General features: G+C 39.7%; 1 protein-coding gene across 6 annotated transcripts in view; it reads left to right on the top strand.

The window, feature by feature from the left end:
* Positions 1-23,659, top strand: part of OCA2 (OCA2 melanosomal transmembrane protein) — a 290,480-nt gene that overhangs the window by 217,997 nt on the left and 48,824 nt on the right. For all 6 annotated transcript variants that reach the window (XM_039499675.1, XM_039499788.1, XM_039499735.1 and 3 more), the window contains exon 22: positions 11,287-11,380. In XM_039499675.1, coding sequence (XP_039355609.1) covers positions 11,287-11,380 — 94 coding nt within the window. The remainder of the gene's footprint in view (positions 1-11,286; positions 11,381-23,659) is intronic.

The raw sequence follows: 23,659 nt of genomic DNA, 5'->3' as shown, positions 1-23,659 counted from the left end.
CCTTCCAGCCCTTCAGGGATGCCTACTAACCACAAATTATTCCTGTGTCATCTGTTTTCAAGATTTCCTGTGTCTCCTCAAGACTGCTTAGTCTTTGCCTTAAGAAAGCATTCTCCCTTTTAACCTCCTTCAGTTCTATGGCAGTTTTCTGTAATTTATTCTCTAAATAGGTCAAACGTGCTTTGACTTCTCCCACATCTTTAGAGAGCTCATGTATATCTTAAGATAAAAGATCAAATATAGTAGTTAGAAAGTCCTTCATAGCTGCAAAGTCCTGTCTGAGAGACTATTGGGTTTCCTTGACATTAGCTTTCTTTGGAGACTCAAGCTTGGGTCATTTAGGGTATTTCTACACTGCAATTATACACTCACAGCTGGCCCATGTCAGCTGACTTAGGCTTGCGGGGCTTGGGCTAAGGGGCTGTTTAATTGCAGTGTAGACATTTGGGCTCGGGCTGCAGCCTAAGCCCTGGGACCCTCCTGCCTCCAGGGTCCTAGAGTCCAGGCTCCAGCCTGAGCCCAAACATCTACACAGCAATTAAACAGCCCTTTCGCCTGAGCCCCTGACCCTGAGCCCCTGACCAGCTGGCACAGGTTAGCCACGAGTTTTTAATTACAGTGTAGACATACCCTCAGTGTTTCTATTTTTCCTAGCAGGATCCCTAATAACACAACAAAAATGGTCCCTCTCTTCTAATTAGTACATTTCTGACAGAAGGTTGTAGTTTAGGTACCCAGGAGCCCTTAATTGATTAGGTTTAGTGCGTAGGGGAGCCATCTTCTCTACAGGTCACGTAACTCCCGCCTAGGATAACCAGATAGCAAGTATGAAAAATCAGGACAGGGGGTGGGGGACAATAGGCTCCTATATAAGAAAAAGCCCCGAATATCAGGACTGTCCCTATAAAACTGAGACATCTGGTCACCCAACTCCTCCCCCAACCAATGAGTTTAACAGTTGCCCTTATTTCAGGTTAATTGTAAGAAACAATAGTGGCCTCTAAGTCAAAGGCACACCCAAGACCAATCAGGAATTCTAAAATGATTCAGGCTGAGAGGTTTCAACAGGGGATTGTTTTGGGAGTAAAGGGGATGTGTGTGAGAGAGAGAGGCACAGCACAGCAGTGACAACACAGGGACAGGAGCAAGAAAGAAGCAGAGAGAGAAAGTCAAGCCGAGGCAGCCTGGAAGTACAATAATGTGGCCCCAAGATAAAGCTAAGAGAAAATGCTTTTTGAATGCACAGTGCTGGCTGGAAAGGCAAGGTTGGAACAGCAAATAAAGGAATTGTCTCCTGCAATTTTATTCCTCCTATGTTCTGAGAAACATGACTTTGTACATTCCTTGTAAATACACAAGATTACATTAAAGAAAATACCAGACTCTGTGTCAATTTCTACTTCCAGCTGGAGCACCTGCAAGGCCCAGAGTTTTGACTAACTACTTGGGTAATATTACTAAAACTTTCACATGGTCATAGCTGAAGATTGGATTACTTGAAGATAAATTGAAAAGATTTTAATAAATAAAATGTTGAGTAACCAATGATAAAATCTATGGTATTTAATGGCAATTACATTGTCATTTTAAATGCAGAAATTATTTTTTTCAGTTAAACACCCTATTAAAATTGATCTATTAATTAAGGATGAAAGGAAAAATCAAAAACACAAGACATTTCCCATAAATTAAATCCCACACATCAGAATCTTTGATTACTCCACAAATAAACATAAAGCAGAGAGAGAAAATAACATGAAAATATTCCCCCAAAGGAATGATAATATTCTGTTTTCAAAGAATAACATACAGATGAAAGCTTTTTCTTCCAGACTTATGTAGATTTTTATATTGTCCCCTACTTTAGTATCTGAGAGTCTCCAAAACATTTAACAATAGAAATAACAACCATTTCTCTTTCGCCCTTCCCAGCTTGTAGGAGAAATAGGTTGCTTTGTTTACAGGTTGGTGTGTGAGGGAGCATGGGTGCTTGGTGCCTTTGTGTATGTGTTTTTGAAGAGTCTTGTCACTTAAGAGTGTGAATTCCACAATCTTGGTGCATCTACTATGAAAGTCGCTTCTTCTGTACTCAGAAGCATCCTATTATTAATGTCAGTGTCATGGCAACAGTAGAATGTTGCTGTCATTGGAAGCTGGGGCCACTAAGAGTGAGGTGTTGTGTCAGGTGGCTACAATCAATCCATAAGGGGTTTCAAAATCGGAATTGATACCTTGAACTGTCCAGAGTTTACAATTTCTAAAACTGCACAGCATTTTATTTAAAGACAGTTGCAACAAACAACTTTTAAAATACTCTTCACCAATCCCAAATACCAACACCATAGTTTTAACATGATTCTATATATGTATATTTTGGGTTGAGGGACAAATATTTGAAACGTTGTTGCAATTTTTTAAAAATTGCCCTGTCAACTATACATAGAGGTAGAATCAATAGTTTGTGGATAGGATGAAGGGTAATCTACTTGTTCTATATCCATGGGGTTTCATATTTACTGCATTGTGCATCTTGTGTTTTTAAAAGGGTCCTATGTCATGATATAAAGAAAGGAAGAATAGTTTAATGGTTCAGCTCTGAACTGATTTAGTAAAGAATCTACAGAAAATCTAACACTAATTTGATGCTATTTACACTGTGGATGAAATTAAAGTACTGCAGTACCTTTACTTGTACTAATGATTTTTCTCTTTGTGGAAAGCAATTATTTGCTATGCAAGCTTTGTAAATTAGTAATAGACTAATGATTGGAGGACAGCACAGCTGGCATTTTGGATTCCTAAAACACAAATGTAGGTTTATTTAATTGTATTTATTTTCTTAATATATTTACTTGTCATGAATCTCAGCATGTCCTTTGCTTGAAGCTTGTACTGTCTATATTTCAGATTATTGTGAGCATTTAAACACATTGTCTTGTATTGGTGACCCACTGAAATAAGAGAGTGAACTGATCTACAATATAACACTGGCAACTACATTCAGCTTGAATGTCCTGGGGACTTCTAGACAGAGCAGAGGGGGAAGTAGTATCATGCTTTTAAATTCTATTGCAGCAGAAAACACTTAATCTTTCCAGATCCCTCACTCTGCTGAGGTAGCCTTTTCCTAGATCTGGCCCCTGTTTTGGAAAGTCACTGACAACAGCTGGTGCTGCTGGTAGGAATACTGAAAAATCAGTGGAGGGAGAGGAAACAGGAAAAACCTTATCCAGGCAGTGATTGAATCATGGTCACAGCAACAGTGCTATCAGGATTCAAGCGTAGTTTCGCTGACTAGTATAGAAAGGCATTCTTTTTATAACCATTTTACTACTATGCTATTGAGAGTATTCATGCATAATATGTAACATACCACAAGGTTTCAATAGTAGAGGGGTCATGGCCAGCATGTTGGTCATAACAGGAGTTATAGAAGCATTTTAAACAAGGAACCTGAAACATGGCTGATTCGAGGATCAAGTTGAAAGTCCTGCTTTCTAGTTCAGTTGGCTGAAGTCCCAGCTTCTGAGTCATAGAATTATGAACAAAAAAAATGTGTAAAATGTTGGTGGCCTACAATATTAAAGGCTTTCAGTGGAATGAGCCTTCATTTCAGGTGCATAAATGGATAAAATACCAGGGAGTAGACCAGGAATGGGTAAACTACAGCCCGCTGGCCACATGCGGCCCTCCAGCCAGTTTAATCCAGCCCTTGAGCTCTTGCTGGGGAGCGGAGTCTGGGGGGCATGCCCTGCTCCCACACTCCAGCCAGGGAGTGGGGTTGGAGGCCACTCTGTGCGCCCGTGCCGAGGCTCACAGAAGCAGCAGCATGTCCCCCCTCTGGCTCCTACATTTAGGGGCAGCCAAGGGGCTCTACGTGCTGCCCCTGCCCCAATCACCACACCCACAGCTCCCATTGGCCGGGAGCTGCAGGGGCGGCACCTGCAGATGGGGCAATGGGCAGAGATGACTGGCTGCACATCCACATTGGAGCTGGACAGGGGACATGCCGCTGCTTCCAGGAGCTGCTTGAGGTAAGCACTGTCTGGAGCCTGCATCCCTGACCCCCTCCCGCACCCCAACACCCTGCGCCAGCCAGGAGACCCCTCCCGCACCCTGAACTCATTTCTGGCCCCACCCCAGAGCCCGCACCCCAGCCAGAGCCCTCACCCCCTCCTGCACCCCAACCCCAATTTCGTGAGCATTCATGGCCCACCATACAATTTCCAGATGTGGCCCCAGGCAAAAAAGTTTGCCCACCCCTGAAGTAGACTATTGATATTATCCCCATTGATAGTGCTGCATTTCTATTTCAGTGCTATGTAAGCTGCCTTTTCTGAGAGATGTGTCTGTTGTTGTCTCGGATTTCATATCTTGATGTTATAGATGTTTACATTAGAGAGAGACGCTTACTGGTTTGTTCACAGCGGGAGATAGTAAAGTAATGCACAAAGGATCTGCCGCAGCCTGCCTTGTGTCCTTCAAGCTCACGCTTGTAAAACAACAGAACTACACTTTTTCTTGCATAGCAGAAATTTTGATTGCTGATTTTCCCACAACCCCAACAATTAAGGTTGAGTCCTGCAATACTTACTTACTTACACAAGGTGGCCTCATGGAAGTAGTGAGACTGCTGCTAAGTGGATAAGTGTTTCAGAATCAGGCCCCTAGTGTGCATGTAATTCAGTCTGGGAACGTCAGCTAAAACATTTAATTTATCTGCATGTTTTCCTGTAGACTCCTCTACATGTAATCCACTCAGGACCTTGATGCAGAAACATGGTACCCAAAAGATATTGTTAGAAAAAATATTTCATTTTCATGACTGAAATCTCTTATAGTAATTCATATCCATGTGCTGTAACCTGTAATGCTCATCTTGGGTTTGTACACCGAAGTAGCAAGTTGGGGTAAGAGCACAGAAAGAGACCTACCTAATTTAAGTAAAGCTCTTCTAAGATTCCAGAGCCAGGCTTAGTTGAAGTCAGATATAATCATGAAACAAATTGTGATTATTTCCCTCCCCCCTCTCCCCCCCGACTGCTGGTTGTTTTCAGAACAATTAGTAAGGATAAAAATCTTTCGAGTCGATGATTTAATTTTTCATGCCCCTCCAGCTCTTTATTGTAAAAAAAAAAAAATGTTGCTGGTGATTTTTAATTTTTTAGTGCACACAAACTATACAAATAAAAGTATACAAGATCAGGAATGCAGTTTCATAGATGCATGTCAACTGATTCTGCTTAAAGTGGCAAATTTGAATGGGTCTTTTGTGAAACATAGAAAGTTAGCTAACCTATGTGATGGCTGTCTGTTCTAGGGCTAATAAGAACCTTCATTTAATGTTAACTTCTGTAGCCAGATTTGTGAGACCAGTTTATTGTATGTAGGAAACTGAATGCATTATGGCTGTTTAACCTTACACATCACTTTGCCTATTTTGAGGTACACTGAGAATATTTTGCTTCAAAAGTGAGTGGGAAGCCTGAACCAGAATTTATTAAATGAGAATTTTGTTTAGATAATATAAGCAAATACTTCTACCCTCTTGTCACGTGAATTGAACCGACATCCACTCAATGGAACTACCCAATCTGGCGTACCAAACCACATGTCTGGTCACCCTCCCAGAGGTACTAATTCTTAGTCAGCTGGGAAGAAGAAAGCAAAGGCTGGGCATACTTAGAATTCATTTAAATATGTGGCTTTTGTTTCTGAATCATTCTTAATTGTGTTATCCTTGGCCAAAACTGTCAATTTATTTTCTTGTACTTGGGGCTAATCCAGGCTTTTACATTCCATGTAGGAATATTTATCTGAGCACACAAACAGAACTGACATTTGAGGACCTTAAATGCCTTGAAAAGTAGATCAGAAATATCATATTTATCACCAAATATCCTGCAAAGAACTTTTATCTTGTTTCTGCATAATGACTGCACAAAACTAAAGCAGTTCTAAAATGAGTCTATTCTATTTTATTTTTGTAGGTTCTTATACGGCCCTTACTCCTTCCTGCAGTGCATTGTGACTAACATCTGTTATGCGTGGTTAATTCTCTCATCCTCTTCCAAGGGGAAGAAGAATGCATGCAATATAGTGTTTTGATTTGGTAGGATTTTGTTTCTGTTTTAATGTACATGCTGCCAGGTTGTAGCACACCTTGCACTTGGAGAGAAAGTTGTTTGGGTTTATAATGGCCCTTAGTTTCTGTGGGAGTTCATTCCACAATCTCAAACTAGCTCATGAAATAGCTCTGTCTCATGCACAGATGAGCTTTATCTTTGTGGTAGAAAGTTCCATTGTGACTGAGGAGTGGAGTTGTCAATCACGATCTTCATCCCAGAGCTTTACGCAACATTTTACATATTCTGGGCCTGGTCCATGAGGTGCCGTGAAGATAATGATTGAGACTTTGAACTTGACTCAATATTCTATGGAAAGCCAGTGTCAATAGTGGAGGACAGTTCTGATGTACTGCTGCATTCTGTATTAGTTGGAATTTCCTACAGGGTTGACAGCTTCATGACCAGATCTATAACAATGCTGTAGTCGAGCTGAGAGATGACAAAGACATTTATAACTGAGGCCAGGTCCAGCAGGATGAGATGGAATCTCCTAGCCAACTGGAGATGGTAAAAAGCATTACTTGCAGATGCTGCTGTGTGAGAGCTTAGTATCAGTGAGGAATTCAGGAGTGTTCCTAAACTACAGACCAAATCAACCAATTTTGAGTCTTCACCTTCAACCAGAGGAGACTGCACTGTAGCTGCAAACCCATCAAAGTTCTTTCCTCTCTCCCCCAGCATAACCTCTGTCTTGCTTAAATTCAGCATCAGTCTGTGAGCTGACCTCATCCAGTCACTTAGCTATCTTGGTGCTAGTGGTATAGTCATATGTGGTGAGGGAGAGGGAGAGCTGTGGGTCATCTGCATATTGTTGGCACTTAAGTCCATGCCATGTAACCAGATCAACTAGTGGTTGCATATAGATGTTGAATAGGGCCAGTGAGAGAATTGATCTTTGTGGGACTCCACAAGTGAGAGGTCTAGTGGTGGAGGTACAGTTTCCCATCACTATTTTTTGGGTGTGACCCTCCAGGAAGGTCTTAAGCCATTTTAACACATTCTCTCTGCCACTGCTTTCAAGGTGTACATTAGTATCCCATGTTTGACAATGTCAAATACTGTAGGTAGGTCCAAGAGGATAAGAACGAATTTCCACACACCATCCATTGACAGCAGGAGATCATCCATCAGTGCCACTAAAGCTTTTTCAATTTCATGTCCTAGCCTTAATCCAGATTGTGCTGGGTCTATTAGCTTCAATATTCACTTCAATTATATGAGTTTATGGTTGGCCTTTGGCTAGAATCTCTAAAAGGTTTTTGAGCAATAGAATGATAGATGTATTTGCTTTACTGAAGTCTGAGTTTTTCCAGGTCAGTTATTTCATAAATTTCTTTGGCTCTTAGAGTTATGGATAAAGCCCAGGTTGAATGTTTTTACAGTAACTTGAATTTACAGAAATCTAAATTTCTGGCCTATTTATTTTAGGTTTTGTATGTTTTGAACTGTACCTCCTGTGAATGTTTGGGAGGAAATTTAGGGCAATATTTTTAGCATAAAAGTTAAGAGAGCCTTTTAAATGTAATGTTTATTAATTATTATTTGAAGTACTCTAGTGCCTAATTCTAATTAAACCACACGAACACAGAGAACAACAACAACAAAAAACCAAACTAACCCAAAGCCAAACAAATGAAAATAACCTTTCTACTTTCAGATAATAGTTAAGATGATTTCCCCAACTTAAGCCCACTTTTGGAAATAAATTCATTGTAAAGGCAGAAACTCTTTATAATGCCTCATAATGCTTAGGCATTATTGCAGCTCCTATGCAGTATGTAAAATCTCCCACTATTTGGTGATCCCTACAGTACTTAGATACAACAGTGAGACACGAGGATATTGTTAACCGTTTCTTTAATCTGAAGGAAGATGAAGATTCATCATGTTGATGGATGCCCTCAAATGACAGATACTATTTAGTTTGGGGATACACTTCTGAAGGTTCGGTACCAATTTTTTTGTCATGCTGCACTGTCATTTAGCTTTTCTCTCTACTCTGAAGTAGTATGTGTGTCACTTTGTGGAGGAGAGAGGCAATGCAGCAAATCAGTCTTGGTGCCACTAGTAGAATACTCCATGGTGTTATAACTTTAGGCCCTGATACTCTGAAAGGATCCATGTGGGTGCATGCTTGCACTTCCAGGCAGTCCCAGTGACATCAGTGGAATTCCTGGTGGGCATAAATGACCCTCCCCATATGGATGCCTTTGCAGAATCAAGGCCTTAACAGTGGGGTGAACAGCTAAGGACCAGAAAGGACCATTGTGATCATCTAGTCTGACTCTTGTATAACACAGACTGCAGGACTTCCCCGAAATAATTCCTTTTGAACTAGAGCATATCTTTTGTCACTGAGAGCAGCAAATGTGGGAAATGGAGAGAAGTTAAGGGATTGTAAAGGAGGTATAACAAAAAAGGTATGTTTACTTACTGTTTTTCAAAGCTGTTCCTTCATGGTGCAGAAGCAGAGAAAAGAAAACCAGTATGGAACTATAAAATTTAATATAAAAGAAAAGCAATCCCAAGTGAAAGAGGGAAACATACTCATAGGAAAAATGTGATAATTAAAACACAGAAAAACACAATCCAGGGGGGCAGTAGCAAGGAAATAATTCAATTTAAATGAAAAGAGATGAAAGATGGTGGAGCTGAAGAAGCATATACAGACTTGTGAAAAAAATTAACTTTCTAGGTGCAAGGAAAGTTAGTTTGCTTTTTTGCAGAATTACCAAATTGTGATTTGGGATTATCCTCTTTCTGTTTAAAGCCATGCACTGGGCTAGGTTTGAAAGTGTTTTTTCTAATTGCACTATTTTGCACAGGTTGGGTCCTTGTTATAACCCCATGATGAATGTACAACAGCAGTGCAGGGCCCGGAGTAGGAAGAATGGTTCTAATATAGAAGGAAGCTGGACTGGAATAAGAAGACCTGGTTTCAGTTCCTGTCTTAACCACAGACATGCTATAGGATTTTGGATGAGACATTTAATCTAGTTTGTGCCTCAGTTCCCCATCTATAAAATTTCCTACCTTGCACAGTTGTTGAGACGATAAAATCCATTAATATTTGTGAGGTACTTTAGATAGTATCATGATTAAGACTATATAACTACTTAGCTAGTGATCCTGAGGCTCTTAGCAGTGAATCCCCATCACTTGTAGCATCTTCAGAATGCAGCAGCAGCATGCTAGCTTGGTGGCTTGAGTGTGATCTTATTATGCTCACCCTGTGTTCCTCATTGCCTGTCAATGAAGGCCTGGGTCACCACTGTTTTATTCTTGTCTTCTTATGCTATAACTCCACTGTTGATGTAAAACTGGAGTGGAGTAGTGTAGCAGGCAATCAGGCCAAGGTGGCATATTGAATAATTTGGTCATTTGGTTGCTAAATCTCTTAATATTTTATTAATTGTACTTTATTTATTACCTGTTCCAATCCATTTCTTATCTTCTTTAAAAGAAAAAAGCATAAATCTTCCCCCAAGGTTATTTTTAATAGAATCCCTCTTGGCCCCATATTTTTTACCTTCACACACTCATACCCCTCCATTATTTTCCCATACCTGAACCCCACAGTTTTGTTTTACTTGAATGTGAAGAGGGTATTTTATTGTATTGTGTTTTAGACTATATGTAATGTTGTTCCTGGGTACTCTGGGATGTGGAAAGCTACGTGAACAAAATAATTCTTCATGATAGAAAGTTTGCAGGCTTAGTCACTGCAATCTCCAGACACAGCATATTAATATTTGGAAAATCATGTGACTGTCTTTCCCCAGCTCTGTTCTTTCATAAGCTGAGCTCTGGAGGACCCAGAATACTTACTGAGTCAAAACAATTAACCTCAGCATTAATTACCTTCTGATCTAGTTTTCTCAAAGTCAGACCAGTAAAATATCAGTACAGCAATGGGTAACTGGATCAAAATGTAAGAATGATCTTATGCCAGAGGGAGCACAGGGAAAATACATGCTTAGAACAATGGATTCCAAACATAGTGCCATTGGACACAACAGATGAGTTGCACTACTATACTTGGAAAAAGCCCTATATTAGAAGGCTGCCCCTTTTGCTCAAAATATAATTTAGAGAAGAGAATGCTGAAAGTACTGTAATTTTCCCAGCAATGCTCCAGGCCAGATTTATTGGCAAAGGACACCAGTTACAACTGGCAGAGTCAGCTATAAAACTTTTATGGAGTTCAAGCAGGCCTTCCCAACTTAAAGCTTTGGATAATGAATTGGACTGTTTGGATACCTGAATAATTTATTTCTTTATGTGAAATGGAGGGATTAGAAATGGAATGGGAGAAGGTCAACTACTTGAAAGAATTGGAGAGGAACAAGATCTAGTGTGTACTTCCCCCTCAAAGGTACACACATTTTAAAAATACAGCACAATACTTTGGTATCTCTTGAGGGGAGAGGTATAAATTGGTATACCACCATTGACTATTGAAGTTATACTGGTTTACACAAGCTGATGATCTGTTCCAGGGGTTTTAAAGAGACAGGACATTTGCAGTTAACTATTTATAAACTGCACCTCCTTGGTACTGAAATTCCACCTTAGTAGAGACACTATGAACAACATCTGTTCTGACCAGTCTGCACCCTATTTCATTTTTTTTTTAAATCACGAATTTTATGTATGTTTAAAAAAGAGATGAAAATGTAAGATATTAATTTGCCAATCTCATGTACACACAGAAGAAATGCATCCGTTTTCTTAGTACCCTCAATCAATAGTTCAACATATTGTTGCAGAAATGTGCTTCCTTTCCTGTACTTCCTCCTCTTCATTTTATCCTGATGGCACCTCTCTGTTTATAAAACCAATAATAAGAAAGTTTCTCTGAATACAGGTCATTGGTGTCATTTTGACTACATGGTGTTATGTTTCAAATTCCCATTCTCTTTGCTTGCTGGGAATCTGAGGATGATGTGAGGCTTAGCTATGAAAGCATTAAGCTATTTAGAGGCTGAGAGTTATTGTTGAGATGGCTTCCTTTCAGGTATATGCAAGAGAATTGATTTTTCTTTTCTAACCAGCAGATCTAAAGTCTTCAACCTAGACTAACTGAATGGAAAAGCCAAGGAAGAGTAAGAAGCAAAGGACAAATATAAACTGGTGTTAAATTTTTTTTGAATTACAGGTAATGGGACATTGATCGGAGCATCTGCAAATGTGGTTTGTGCAGGAATTGCAGAACAGCATGGCTATGGCTTCTCTTTCATGGAGTTTTTCAGGTACCTTTTTAGACTTGTTACTTTAAATTTCTGTTTAATTTTCCCTTCAATAAATGTATCCGGAAGCCTGATATAAAATCTGTTAAGTAATAGTCTCAGTTAACATTTAAAGATGTTAGACGAGAGTTGATAAGCAGTACATGGACCTACTGCAGTAAAACAAATTATGTCTTTATTGCTGGGATTAGTCAAGCATCACAAACATGGGCCTGCAGAGTTGTCAGATTTATACAATTCAGGTGGAAGTGGAGCTCCTCAAGGAAAAGAGAATCTGAAGATAAGATTTCAGAAAGTGCACCTGATTTCAGTTGGATACAAGACTTTGGCTTGTTAATTCTAACAGGAAGCTTGGTAGTTGGGCACTGCCTGGAAAATTTGGCATAAAGCCAGTGTAACTCCACTGAATTCAGTGAAGTTACACTAATGTAAAACTTGTGTAATGAAGCATCAGTCCCACTGCATTCACTTCTAAGCATTTCATTACGAGAAACACAAATGACTGAGAAGTTAGATCAGGGGTTCTTAAATTGTGGTCAGTGGACCATTTGCTGATCACATGATGGTGGTTTCTTTTATTCATTTCCAGCTTCGTGTTACATTAATAAAGTTAAGATATATAGAGGGCCAGACGTTAAGCTGGTGTCAGTCGGGGTTGGTGTAGAGAAAAATGAGAAACTCTGAAGTGATTGGAGCAACACTGATTTACATCAGCAGAGGATGTCTGGCTCAAATACTTTTAATTTACTTTTCTAGGTAACCAATTGCTGTAGCTACATTAACAATATTATGCCATCTTGAATGAGGGAGGAGGTAATATGAAAAGTTTGAGTTAAAGAGTGTAATGACAAGTTTAGTTGTGTCTAAGGAAAGTTAAGGGAAAAAATGTAGTCCACTTATTTTTTTGAAGGTCCATTTTGAATCGCTGTAGCTACATTAACAATATTATGCTATCTTGAATGAGGGAGGGAGGTAATGGTGAACGGAAGGAGGTCATTGAGACAATCTGTATTAAAATATAGTTCAGAGAATGAAAAAGTTTGAGTTAAAGAGTGTAATGACAAGTTAGAGGTTGTCTAAGGAAAGTTAAGGGGAAAACGTACTAGTCCACTTATTTTTGGTGAAGGTCCATTGGAACTGGTGGCCATAGAGTACCTCTGAAAAGAAAATCTGGGGAAGGGGGAATAAAATAGATCTACTTTCTTATTTCAATTACAATGAATAGTACACAAACTGGGAGTTGAAAGTTTTTTTACTTTGATGATACAGAAAGTAGAAAGGCACATTAGAAATGGAGCAAGACGAAGGAGGACAATAGAGGCCATGGTTGAAGCAAAGACTTGGCATTTCCTAGTGGACTGCCCCTAGTATTTTGTCCGAAACCCTCTACTGATATTAAAATGAATTTTTCAGTAGTTTGTTAAACATACTTTAGAATTATCATAGCTCAGTGGTTTGAGCATTGGCCTGCTAAACCTAGGGTTGCAAGTTCAATCATTGAGAGGGCCATTTAGGGATCTGGGGCAAAAATCTGTCTGGGGATTAGTTCTGCTTTGGGCAGGGGGTAGGACTAGATGATCTCCTGAGGTCCCTTCCAACCCTGATATTCTATGAATTTATTTGTATATTGTAATCAACATCCCTGGTATCACCGGGTCATAGTCTGATACCCTTGCTCATACCGACTAGCAATTTGCTCCATAAATTGGTGAGTAGGATTACTTGTGGAGCAAAGTTCTCCTCACTCAAAGCAAGAGTATCATAGTCTGGCTGTTGTGTCTAAAAATGTAAGGAGTTACCAGTAAAAGAAATATTTAACAATTTGAGCTACTCTGTACTTAATTTAATGTGGTCAGAAGGTGTTCAAGGGACTAAAACTGGCACTTATTTCATTTTGTCATTTGATATGTTTTCAAGTTCCTCCAGTCTTTAAGGTGCTGATGGGAAGGGATTGATGGGAATTGGGAGATGAAGGACTAAAAATCAAGCCCAATTAAAGATTAAATCACAGTTGATTTAGCCAGAATACCATACTGGGTTTATTTTTTACCACTTAACTTGCATATTTGGAGCAGAGAATACAGTAAACTTCTTCTCATAATTTCTGGCCTTTATTCTTTTTCGTTTTTTTTCTCTACCTCCCCAATCCTGCTGCTTTCCCTCATGCTGGTTCTGTGAAAGCTACCAAGCCTGGATGTGGCAGAAACCAGAGTTGAGACATTGGTAATGCTGATAAGAGAGCTGTAAATTTCTGACAAATCCCCAAACATGCTGCTGTTAGGAGAATTTGACCCAACCTATACCTTTAGACCCTAACATCCACATTTTCTGATCATGAATTTCAGAAGGACATAATGCAAATCAGTCATAAATTTTCAGTTTCAGGACCCTTTTAGACTATATACTGTCTTACGCAACTAGGGTGATTGCTGGTACACTTTTAAGAAATTTATAAATGGGCACTTGTACAAAATAGGGTGATGTAGAAATGATGGGCTTATTTTGGATTGCTCTGTGCACATTTGCAGACATTCAGATTGTCCTTCTAGGATTTAGCTTTTCCATCAAGAATTTTGACTTTTTGGGAAAAAATGAGAAACAGACAAATTTCCCTGGCTGGATTTCATCTCCATGGTGACCACATTCCTCCTTCTTGCTGTGCCACCATGGCACTTCATGAGAGTCCATCCAGACGAGGAGTAGTCCAGCTGGGGATACTGGCCCATAGAGCAAAATGGGGGCATGAAGCTCCTGAACTACAGTCTCCATGAGGCACCTTTTCCAAGTGACAATTTTGTAGCTGAAAACAAAAGTTTTCAGGTGTTCCATTTTTCAACAAAAAGTCAAACTTTTCCATGGAAAGTGTACATATGTCATGGGAAATTTAATTTACCCAAACACTAAATTTTCCTTTGAAAAACAGTTTTGATGCAATTTTTTTGACCAGCCCTACTAATTATAACATTTCAAACTCAAAGAGAAACACTCAAGGCGAGGTTGAATCACTCTTCCCCTGAATGGTAGGATACAGGTGTGTCAGGATCCACCCAGAGCCTTGCTGCCGCTGCTGTGCCTCAGAGCTTGTCTAGATGAATAGTTAGTGCACTGCAAGCCGGGGTACAAGTCTACCTCGCACTAGCATGCTGCACACTAATTGTCTGTGTGGACCCTGCTGCCACACACTAAAAATTCCCTAGTGTGCTTTGATCTACCTGGCTTTGAAACAGGAGTAGGACAAAGTGCACTAGGAAACTTTAGTGTGTGGCAGCACAGTCCGCCTGGACTAGTGTGTGTAGCAGGCTACTACGTGGTAGATTTACATGTGCACTAAATGTTCATCTAGACAAGTCCTCAGAGGGAAATATGCTACTCTCACTTACACCAGTGTAAACACAGATTCACGTCAGTGGAGTTACTCCAGAGTTATATTGGTGTAACTGAGAATGGAATTTAGCTCGGAGTATTTTATTGGAACTGTATTTACAGAAGGAATGGCAAGACTGTTACAGATGAGGAATTAATTCACAGCTAAGATTCTGGCTTCTGCTCTCCACTTTTTGTATTTCTGTAGGATCATAGACTCTGGTAACCCCCCGCCCCTTCCCAATGTTTAAGTGCAGGTTAGTGGCACAAAGGAGGAATGCATGAATACCTACACACGCTATTCAGATGGAAGCTTGTCAGATAGAAGTAAAATAAATACTTTCAGAAGCTATTAACCATGAATTTTGTTTGGTTGCTCAAGTTTGTGGGCCAGATCATCAGCTAGTCTAAATTGCCATACCTTAATTGACTTCAGTTGGAACTAAGTTGATTTACACCATCTACTGCTCTGATGCTGAAGATTGATTTTTCTGTATGATACACTTCACATCTGTAAGACTCAATGTTAACCTATTCCAGATACCTTTCATACCATTAGAGATATAGTTTATTTTCCTGCAAATACAGAACTGGGCACTGTGATATATTTTCTAGTGTTTTATCCAGTCTAAATTTATAGTCTCTAGTGAACAAACTTCACCAATTCCTTGGAAGACATTTTAGAGTGCTAGTAGGAAGCTTTTCCTGGTAATTCTTCATTATATTCCATTACTCCTAGATACATCAGTATATCAGAGTGGTCTCATCTGACCTTAAAAATCTAGGAATAGAATACTAAATAATTCTACTTCTCTATGGAGCTAACACACTTCCTAGATGTGTAGACTGTTATTGTGGCCTGTTTAACAGGATGGCAGGACTTTGCTGTTAAACATCCTTGTTAACAGGTATCTAAAATCTGCAGGTAAATACTGAATGATTCCTGCTGAGTCACTGTGGCTCATTAAATCCAACTTGGATGTATGAGCATGGGAGAATCTCTCTCAAGAGAAGGAGCTAAGATTTTGGAGGAAAAGCTCAGAACAGCCAAGTTCAGGAAGGAAGCTTTGGCTGAGGTTTAGTTGTATTATTGTTTTAAGTTATTAATGAAGCTAATTAGCTGAAGGGGATTAATAGGGGAATGAGTTTGGACACTGACTCAGGATGTTGTACTCTGCTGAAGATGGGAAGGGAACTCAGCCCATCTGCATTATACCGAACCCTTAGAAATTGTTTAGCCAAGCAATACTTATTTGCTTTTTAATATTTCCTCCTGAGCAAATCTCTCTTGTTTCAGTTTGTTTCTCTTTGAACTTCCTCCAATTTAGTAGTATCATTTGGGTAATATGGAGCCCAGGAATTAATATAATATTCCAGGTGCAGTCTCACTACAGCCATGTAAAGATAGAGTGTCTATATTTTTCCTTTGTTCATGACATGATATCTTTGCTTACAAATATCTAAATTACTCTGGCTTTTTCTGCAAGCCTTTACCATTTCAAACTCATGCCTAATTTCCTATACACTTTTAACCCTCATCTTAGTATGCATTTGCCCCAGATGTAATTGCTTGCATTTTCCCATAAACATGTCACCATAGGACGAAGACAGAAAAAAATATTAAAGTTTTGTGCAAAGTATTATATGAGTGGTGTGTGGATGGCCACAAGGATAAACATTACAACAGTTAATATACATGCAGATATGATGGGATGGAAAGGAGATAGATCAGGATACAGAGGGGTGTCCTCTGTACAAGGTGAATGGTAAAAATCTGAAAACTTAATGAGCATAGTATTTCTGCAGCTAAGAGCAATTTTGTTTGGCCCTGTAGCAAAACACTACCATTGTCTGTGCTGAAAGATGTAATCAAGAAATCACAGATGAGTGATCAAGCTGTTTCAGAGAAAAAGAAAGTGGCAAAATGTACTAATTTTATTTCAGTCAGATAGTTGGTGACTGGGAATTTGGTCTAGTAGAGAATAGATTGGGTGAGAAGAATAAATAGAATAACTTTCTACAATTAAGTAATTATATGGATAACAATGATTTGGCATTTGAATAAGAGATCCTGTAGGGAGGGACTGGCGTGAGCTCCTGGGGCCTAATTTAGAATTCATGGTAAAATTAAGTGGGTAAAAACATAGAAGTACTCACTATATTTTTGGCATGTTTTCCTATTCCTCTATTATTGTTATCCCTCATTATGGCATCTAGAATGCTAAATTAATATTCTTTAGCTTCACTGGGAGTAACAATAATTTGAAGATATCTGAAAAATATTAGTTTATACTAATAATTTCAGAAACAAATTGTTTTATTAGTAGGATTTATCCCTGAGGGGTATACTTTATAACAAAAGTGGTTACAGTAGGATATCCCATTTATCCTTGCTGGAGAGCAGTGACCCATACAGACTGTGATGCCTTCAGTGATGATTGTCATTCACATGCAGGAGGACAAATGTGATGTCTTAATGCTACTCCCTGTGCATCCTGTTTCCACAACACTTTAAAATTGTTTGTGTAAAATATTGAGCTCTGCAAAGCCACATAAATCTCCTTACTTGATTATGTGTAAGAGAGCAGTAGCCCTGTTCCTTCCAGTTCATTTAGCCTCCATTCCCAGACTCTTTTATTACTAATACTTTGTAAAAGTGCTGTCTGCCAAAATAGTTCCTTGCTCCTCAAACTCAGTCTGTCATAGGGTGACCAGACAGCAAATGTGAAAATTGGGACGAGGGTGAGAGGGTAATAGGAGCCTATATAAGAAAAAGACTGCAAAATTGGGACTGTCCCTATAAAATCGGGACATCTGTCACACTAATCTGTCATGCCACACCACTGCTGTTCTTGTGTTGGGCCTGACAAGAGTGCAGACTACCCAGTTGTACTGGTTTTGGTGATGGAGACATTCACCGAGGAATCTTACAGTGAAACTAGAGTTGTCAAATTTCTAGTCACACAAAACCAAACTCCCTATCCCTGCACCTTCCCCGAGGCCCTGCCTCTGCCCCGCCTCTTCCCAGAGGCCCCACCCCCTACTTACTACATTCCCCCTCCCTTGGTGGCTCGCACTCCCCCACCCTCACTCACTTTCACGGGGTGTGGGAGGGGTGAGGGCTCTAGCTAGGGGTGTGGGCCCTGGGGTGGGGCCAGAAATGAGGGGTTCAGGGTGTGGGCTGGGGCTCTGGGCTGGGGCAGGGAGCTGGGGTATGGGAGGGGTGAGAGCTCTAACTAGGGGTGCAGGCTCTGGGGTGGGGATGAGGGGTTTGGGTTGCAAGAGGGGACTTCAGGCTGGGGGGTGGGACTGAGGGATTCGGAGTGGGAGGGGGCTGCGGGTTGAGGGGGGTTGTGGTGTGGTGGGGATAGGGCTCTGGGTTTTGGGAGGGGGTTGGGGTTTGGGTTGTGGGCTTAGCTTGGGTGGCTCCCAGTCAGCAGCACAGCGGGGCTAAGGGAGCCCTGCCTGCCTCTCCTGGTACCATGCTGTGCGTGCCCTGGAAGCAGCCAGCAGGTCTGGGTCCTAGGCAAGGTGGGGCCAGGAGTTCCTGGCCAATAGGAGTGCGGAGCCGGTGCTCAGGGTGGGGGCAGAGCACGGAGCCCCGTGGCGCCCCCGCCTAGGAGCCGGACCTGCTGGCCACTTCTGGGGCGCAGCACAGTGCCCCAGGTCTGGTAGGGACTAGCCTGCCTTAGCACCACCAACCAGACTTTTAATGGCCTGGTCAGCAGTGCTGACCGGACCCACCAGAGTCCCTTTCTGACCAGGTATTCCAATCAAAAACCAGACACCTGGTCACCCTAAGTGAAACAATCATTTCACTTGAAGCTTTTGATAGTTTTGTGCAGCTATGCAGCTCCAGAAGGAAAAATCTAGAACTGTACTGGTTCCCAGGCAGATTTATCATGCCTCCAGGATTGTCCTGGAGTCTCCAGGAATTAAAGATTAATCTTTAATTAAAGATGATGTCATGTGATGAAACCTCCAGGAATATGTCCAACCAAAATTGGTAATCCTGTTCTCAGGACGCTTCAGAGTGCAGGGGATCAGCCCATACATAACAGAATTATGAGAGATGCTGCTAGCAGAAAGGAATTTGGTGCTTAAGAATTTTTCCATTATTACCATGTTTAAGGAATTCAATTATTCAGCTAACTTCATTTGGCTTTTCCAGTCGCATTCACTTTTAGGATGAGACCAAGCATAGAAACTTTCAGCTCACTGAGATGAGAAGGTAGTTCAGCCTTTGTGCTTCTTGAAGTATTATGTTCTCTGCTGAGATTGCTGGGAAGGGTGTCAATTGTTACTGGTGACTATTGGAAAAATAAATGAGAGATTTTCAAAAGCACTCAACAGTTGCCTAATTCTGCTGCAGTTGATGTCGGTGGCAGTTTTACCATTGACTTCAGTGGCAGCATCACTTTTGAAAATCCCACCCTAAATGTCCTCTCCACCAAAAACAATGAAAATTCTTGCAATAGGGAGTGGTTTATTTTCTTTTCAGTGTGCTTCTTTGGTTTCATTTTTGTAAGGTGCAGCAACAACAAGGAGGAAAAAGCAAATTAATGACAGTTGTTGCTTTGTTTTTAAGCAAAAAAAATGCAGAACAATTTAGTATTTTTGAGCATTTGAGTCTGAAGAATTTTTCCTTTTCCAACTTGAAATAGGATTTGTCTACATTAGGTGTAATTTGTCATGGAGTTTAGCATGTGTAAAGCTTTTCTTGTCTTCTAATTATGACCAATACTTTTGAAAAACATTGTTGGGTTTGTGGAAACTGAACTAATTGCTTTTTTTTAAATCGTGAAATGTCCTTGATTGGATTAGCAAATTCATTTGCCAATTAAATTATGTGAAAATGAAAGAGCGAGCTTTGGGTCATACTCTGCTTTAAAAGAATAAATAGGATTAATTGCTGTGAGTCAGTTGTTAAAATAGTTTTTGTTTTACCTTTCATGCTGTATATAATTCATGTAGCTTAGTACATGAACAATTACATTTAAAAGCACATTACAAAATAATTCAAAGTTGGGATAAAATCCACACAAAGCCCCAGATCCTGCAACCATTACAAATGTGCTTAATTTTATTACTATGAGTAGTCCCAGGGTATGTCTACTCTAAAAATGTATCAGCTAAAGCCGTGCCGCTATTGTGATTCAGTGTAGATGCTTAACTACAGCAACTGAAGGAGTTCTTCCATTACTGTAGTAAATCCACCTCCCCAGGAAGCAGTAGGTTGATGGATGAATTCTTCTGTTGTCCTAGTGGTGTCTACACTTGGGCTTGGTTTGGCTTAACTTCTTCTCTCATGCGTGTGATGTACCTGGATTGACCCAGGCCAGCCTTCAGTGAAGTCCATAAATAGTGGTACTAAAGCTAAGAATGTGCATGAGTATTTGCAGGATTGGGGCCTAAATACTTCCCAGTGGAATTCTGCACGAGTACATTGGTATGCCAGAATATACTGAAATGGAGGATTAAGGCATAAAACAATAGATTATGTATCTGGGTGAATAGCAAGGAAAAATTTACTATAAATATTTGTTCAAATTGAAAATTAATTTTGATTTGATCATATTTCTGATTGTCTTGTGATCATCCTCTCTACACATTTAAACTTGTATGTGTCTGAATATTTGCCAAAAAAATCACCAAAAGCACTTTTCAAGGTACATATTTGCTTGTAAAATATTTAATTCACATTTTGTACGGTTTTACTTCATTAGGTAAGTTTATCTAATGATAAAAAAACCAGAAATAATAATATCATGTGGCATATGCAACTAATTAAAGTAGTATGGATTGCAGAGAGCTACCTACAGGTAAAAATATTTTCTGAAGAAATTCACAGATAATTCTGAATAATTAATAAAGCTGAGACATTACTGGTGATTATGTAGAATTTTCTGAGGATTCTTTACATTATTTTAAAAAGTGATTGTAAATAATATAATCTGTATATATGGAATACATGGTGGAGTTGCATAAAGGCTTTGTTGACGTGAATTTGGAAGGTTTGGATTACTCATGAGTGGCAAAACCATGAATACAGGACTCTGATGCCAGTAAAACTTTATGCCCCACCACACCATCATGCACACTTTATAGTATGATACAGAAATCTATTTTAGGAATTTTTTTAGAGAATTAAAAGAAAGTTGGGACAATTTCTTGTATCCCTCTACATGTTTAGATGTTTCCATTTACCATTAGTGTAAATACGCAGGATGCAGAGAGAGAGAGAAAATAAAATGAATACATGCAAACCATCTCCCAGTAGGACCTCAAATGGCTTTTTCTCACACAAAAATGCCATCAATTTACAGTTGGCTATCTTGGCTGCCCCCAGAAGGGCCAGAGTGCTAGACTCCACTGGGAACCCAGGAATCTCCCCTTTTCAGTAGTATGAAGTTCCCATTTGTAGTCTTTTAGATTTGCAAAATAATAGACATTAGGACCAAATTGTCTGCTTGTGTAAGTGAGCAAAAATCTCTTACACTAGCCAGGAATTTGCCCCCCAAAAGTGACATTTTATATGCAGAAGAGATGTCCATGTCTCTGGGGCCTGGATCTTGCCTGTCCTGGGTCTTAATCCAATGTATTTTGGGGGTGTATTATGCATTTGATAGTGTGGAGAAATGTATCTGTGGAAGGCTGTTTTTTTGAAACAGTGGCTCTTTGGAGATACTCAGAGGTTTGGAATGTGAGATTCAGTCTCTGGGAGACAAATTAGTGGGTCGTAAGACAAAGGTCATAAGTATGTGATAAATTGCACCAGGGAATGATAAATGTATTTTATAACGTCTTTCTAATTTATGGGTTAGGTATGATCTCCATATTTAGGATATGTGTGTATGTTTTCGCCTATCCATGAAACGCAGCCACTTCTGTGTAAAATATGAAAACTATTTAACAAAACAGTCACAATGATGAATAACAATAAGTCATAGAAGTTAAAAGTACATTGTTGTTAAAATAAAAGGAGTAGACAGGATGCAATTACCCTTCATTGGAATTTAGCATGAAAACCTGGGTTAACTCACTTTACTCTTTAAAAATGCCAAGGGATCATTAGTAACCATAATTGTTCAGTACTTGCTTTTTATTATTAGTAGGAATATAAGAAGATAAATACTTTAGGTAACTTATTTTTAAGCATGTTAGTTGTGTCAAATATGGGTGGACGTGTGTCATTCCAAGCATCAAGTATCAGAAAGATTAGCTTAGTTATAAATGTCTATACTAAATATAGAGATTATGTGAGTGACCACTGTTGTTAAGAATCAGATTCAAAGCTTGCCATGAGATAAGTCATGACCAATTTAAAATAATTTGATCTGACTTACAAAATCAATCAGTGAACAGCGAGAAGTGCAGTACAGCAAAATAAGATTTTTGTCACGTTGACCATAACACATTCTCAGTCATCCTTCCTAAATATTATCTTCCAGCGAAGTCAATATCTAATAAGATCTTGACAGCATCATTTTGAACACTAATGATTTCCAGATAAACTTTTTGTCAGTGACAGGTACTGGTCACTATATTGTTGTTTGTGCCATCATGCTCTTATGCACACTGCCTGTTCTTTTGTAAGTTTTCAAGGTATCTTGAACTATACTTTTCCTCATAAAGCAAAGTCACATAAAACATTTGGTCAAAGTTTCTGTAGTAATCTTATCATTAGCATAATACTTGAAAAGTGATGTATTTATCAGTGTATACATGCCAATAATTTCTGGTTTATTTCACATGTTGGAAAGGAAGTGGCAAAAGGAGAATTTGAGCTGGAGAATAGCAAAGACAATTTGAAAGCACAGGAGAATTGGGGGTGAATATCTGGGGATCTTTCAAGACCATTAAGAGGCTAGTTTCATGCAGTCTGGCATAGATACATTAGACCTCCATGTTCCCATGTATCCTGGAGGTGGGGAGTTCATCCTGAGAGATGCCAGGCAGTGTTATGTCTATAGGACCTCTCTCTTGGTTTTCTTGTAAGAGGGTAACTTTAAAATTATTGGGGGTGAGGGTTCACAGGTGACATGCTGAAGGAAGCCACTGAGGGGATGAATTGAATCCCTGCATTCCTTTGCTGTCCCAGCCTTACCCCTTTCCTGGCCAGCACTACTCACTTTTGGGGATGTACAAGCCTTCTGTAGCTCCCAACAGAGGTTATGATCAGTTTCTTGTGCTGTGGCCTTCTACCCTACACCACGGAGTTCTTGCCAGCAGGATCCACTGTCAGGATCTATGCAGTACAAGTAGATGCAGTCCCTGGGGTGAATCTTGGCTTAGGAGTGTAAGGTAGTGTCCAATGGGATGTGTAGAAGTCCTCTTGATTGAGTTATTTAAATTTAGAGAGGCCAGGGCAATCAAGAAGGTACGAAATAGGACATGATGACCTAATAAGTATTTTTCCATCTTCACGTTATTTCAGTAGGAGACAGTGATAGTGGTAGACAGTGAGATTCTGAGTAGTGTGGGCAAGCACTACTCAAACTCTTACTCAAAGTTATATAAAGTTTCTCATGCACCTAATTCCTAACTTGCTGTTGTTCAGCTATTACAGCATTGGCCCTCTCTGGTACTGTGGTTTCTGTATGTTGAACTGTGAAATATCTTGAGAGTTTTGTCATATAGACAAATGTCAAAACACAACTCTTACTGCACATGTGTACTAAATCAAATGCATCTCATAATGGGATGATTTCTGTGCTAGTTTGCCACTTGTTGATATAGGTATTGCAATTATTGTCCTTTTATCAGAGGAGCCGCACACTCTATATAATAAGATTCCAGGATTATCACTGTGTCCCTCTGAAGCCTAGAATGTCTGTTGAGTCAGTGTGAAGCAATAGAAACAGCTACAAGCACAGCTGAGAACTCTTTTTGTTTGTAATATCACCAGCTGCAATCATC

Source organism: Mauremys reevesii, linkage group 1 (genome assembly GCF_016161935.1).
Source record: "Mauremys reevesii isolate NIE-2019 linkage group 1, ASM1616193v1, whole genome shotgun sequence".
Lineage (NCBI taxonomy): Eukaryota > Metazoa > Chordata > Testudines > Geoemydidae > Mauremys > Mauremys reevesii.
Note: the sequence above shows the minus strand (reverse complement) of the source record. Positions and strands in the feature narration are given on the sequence as shown.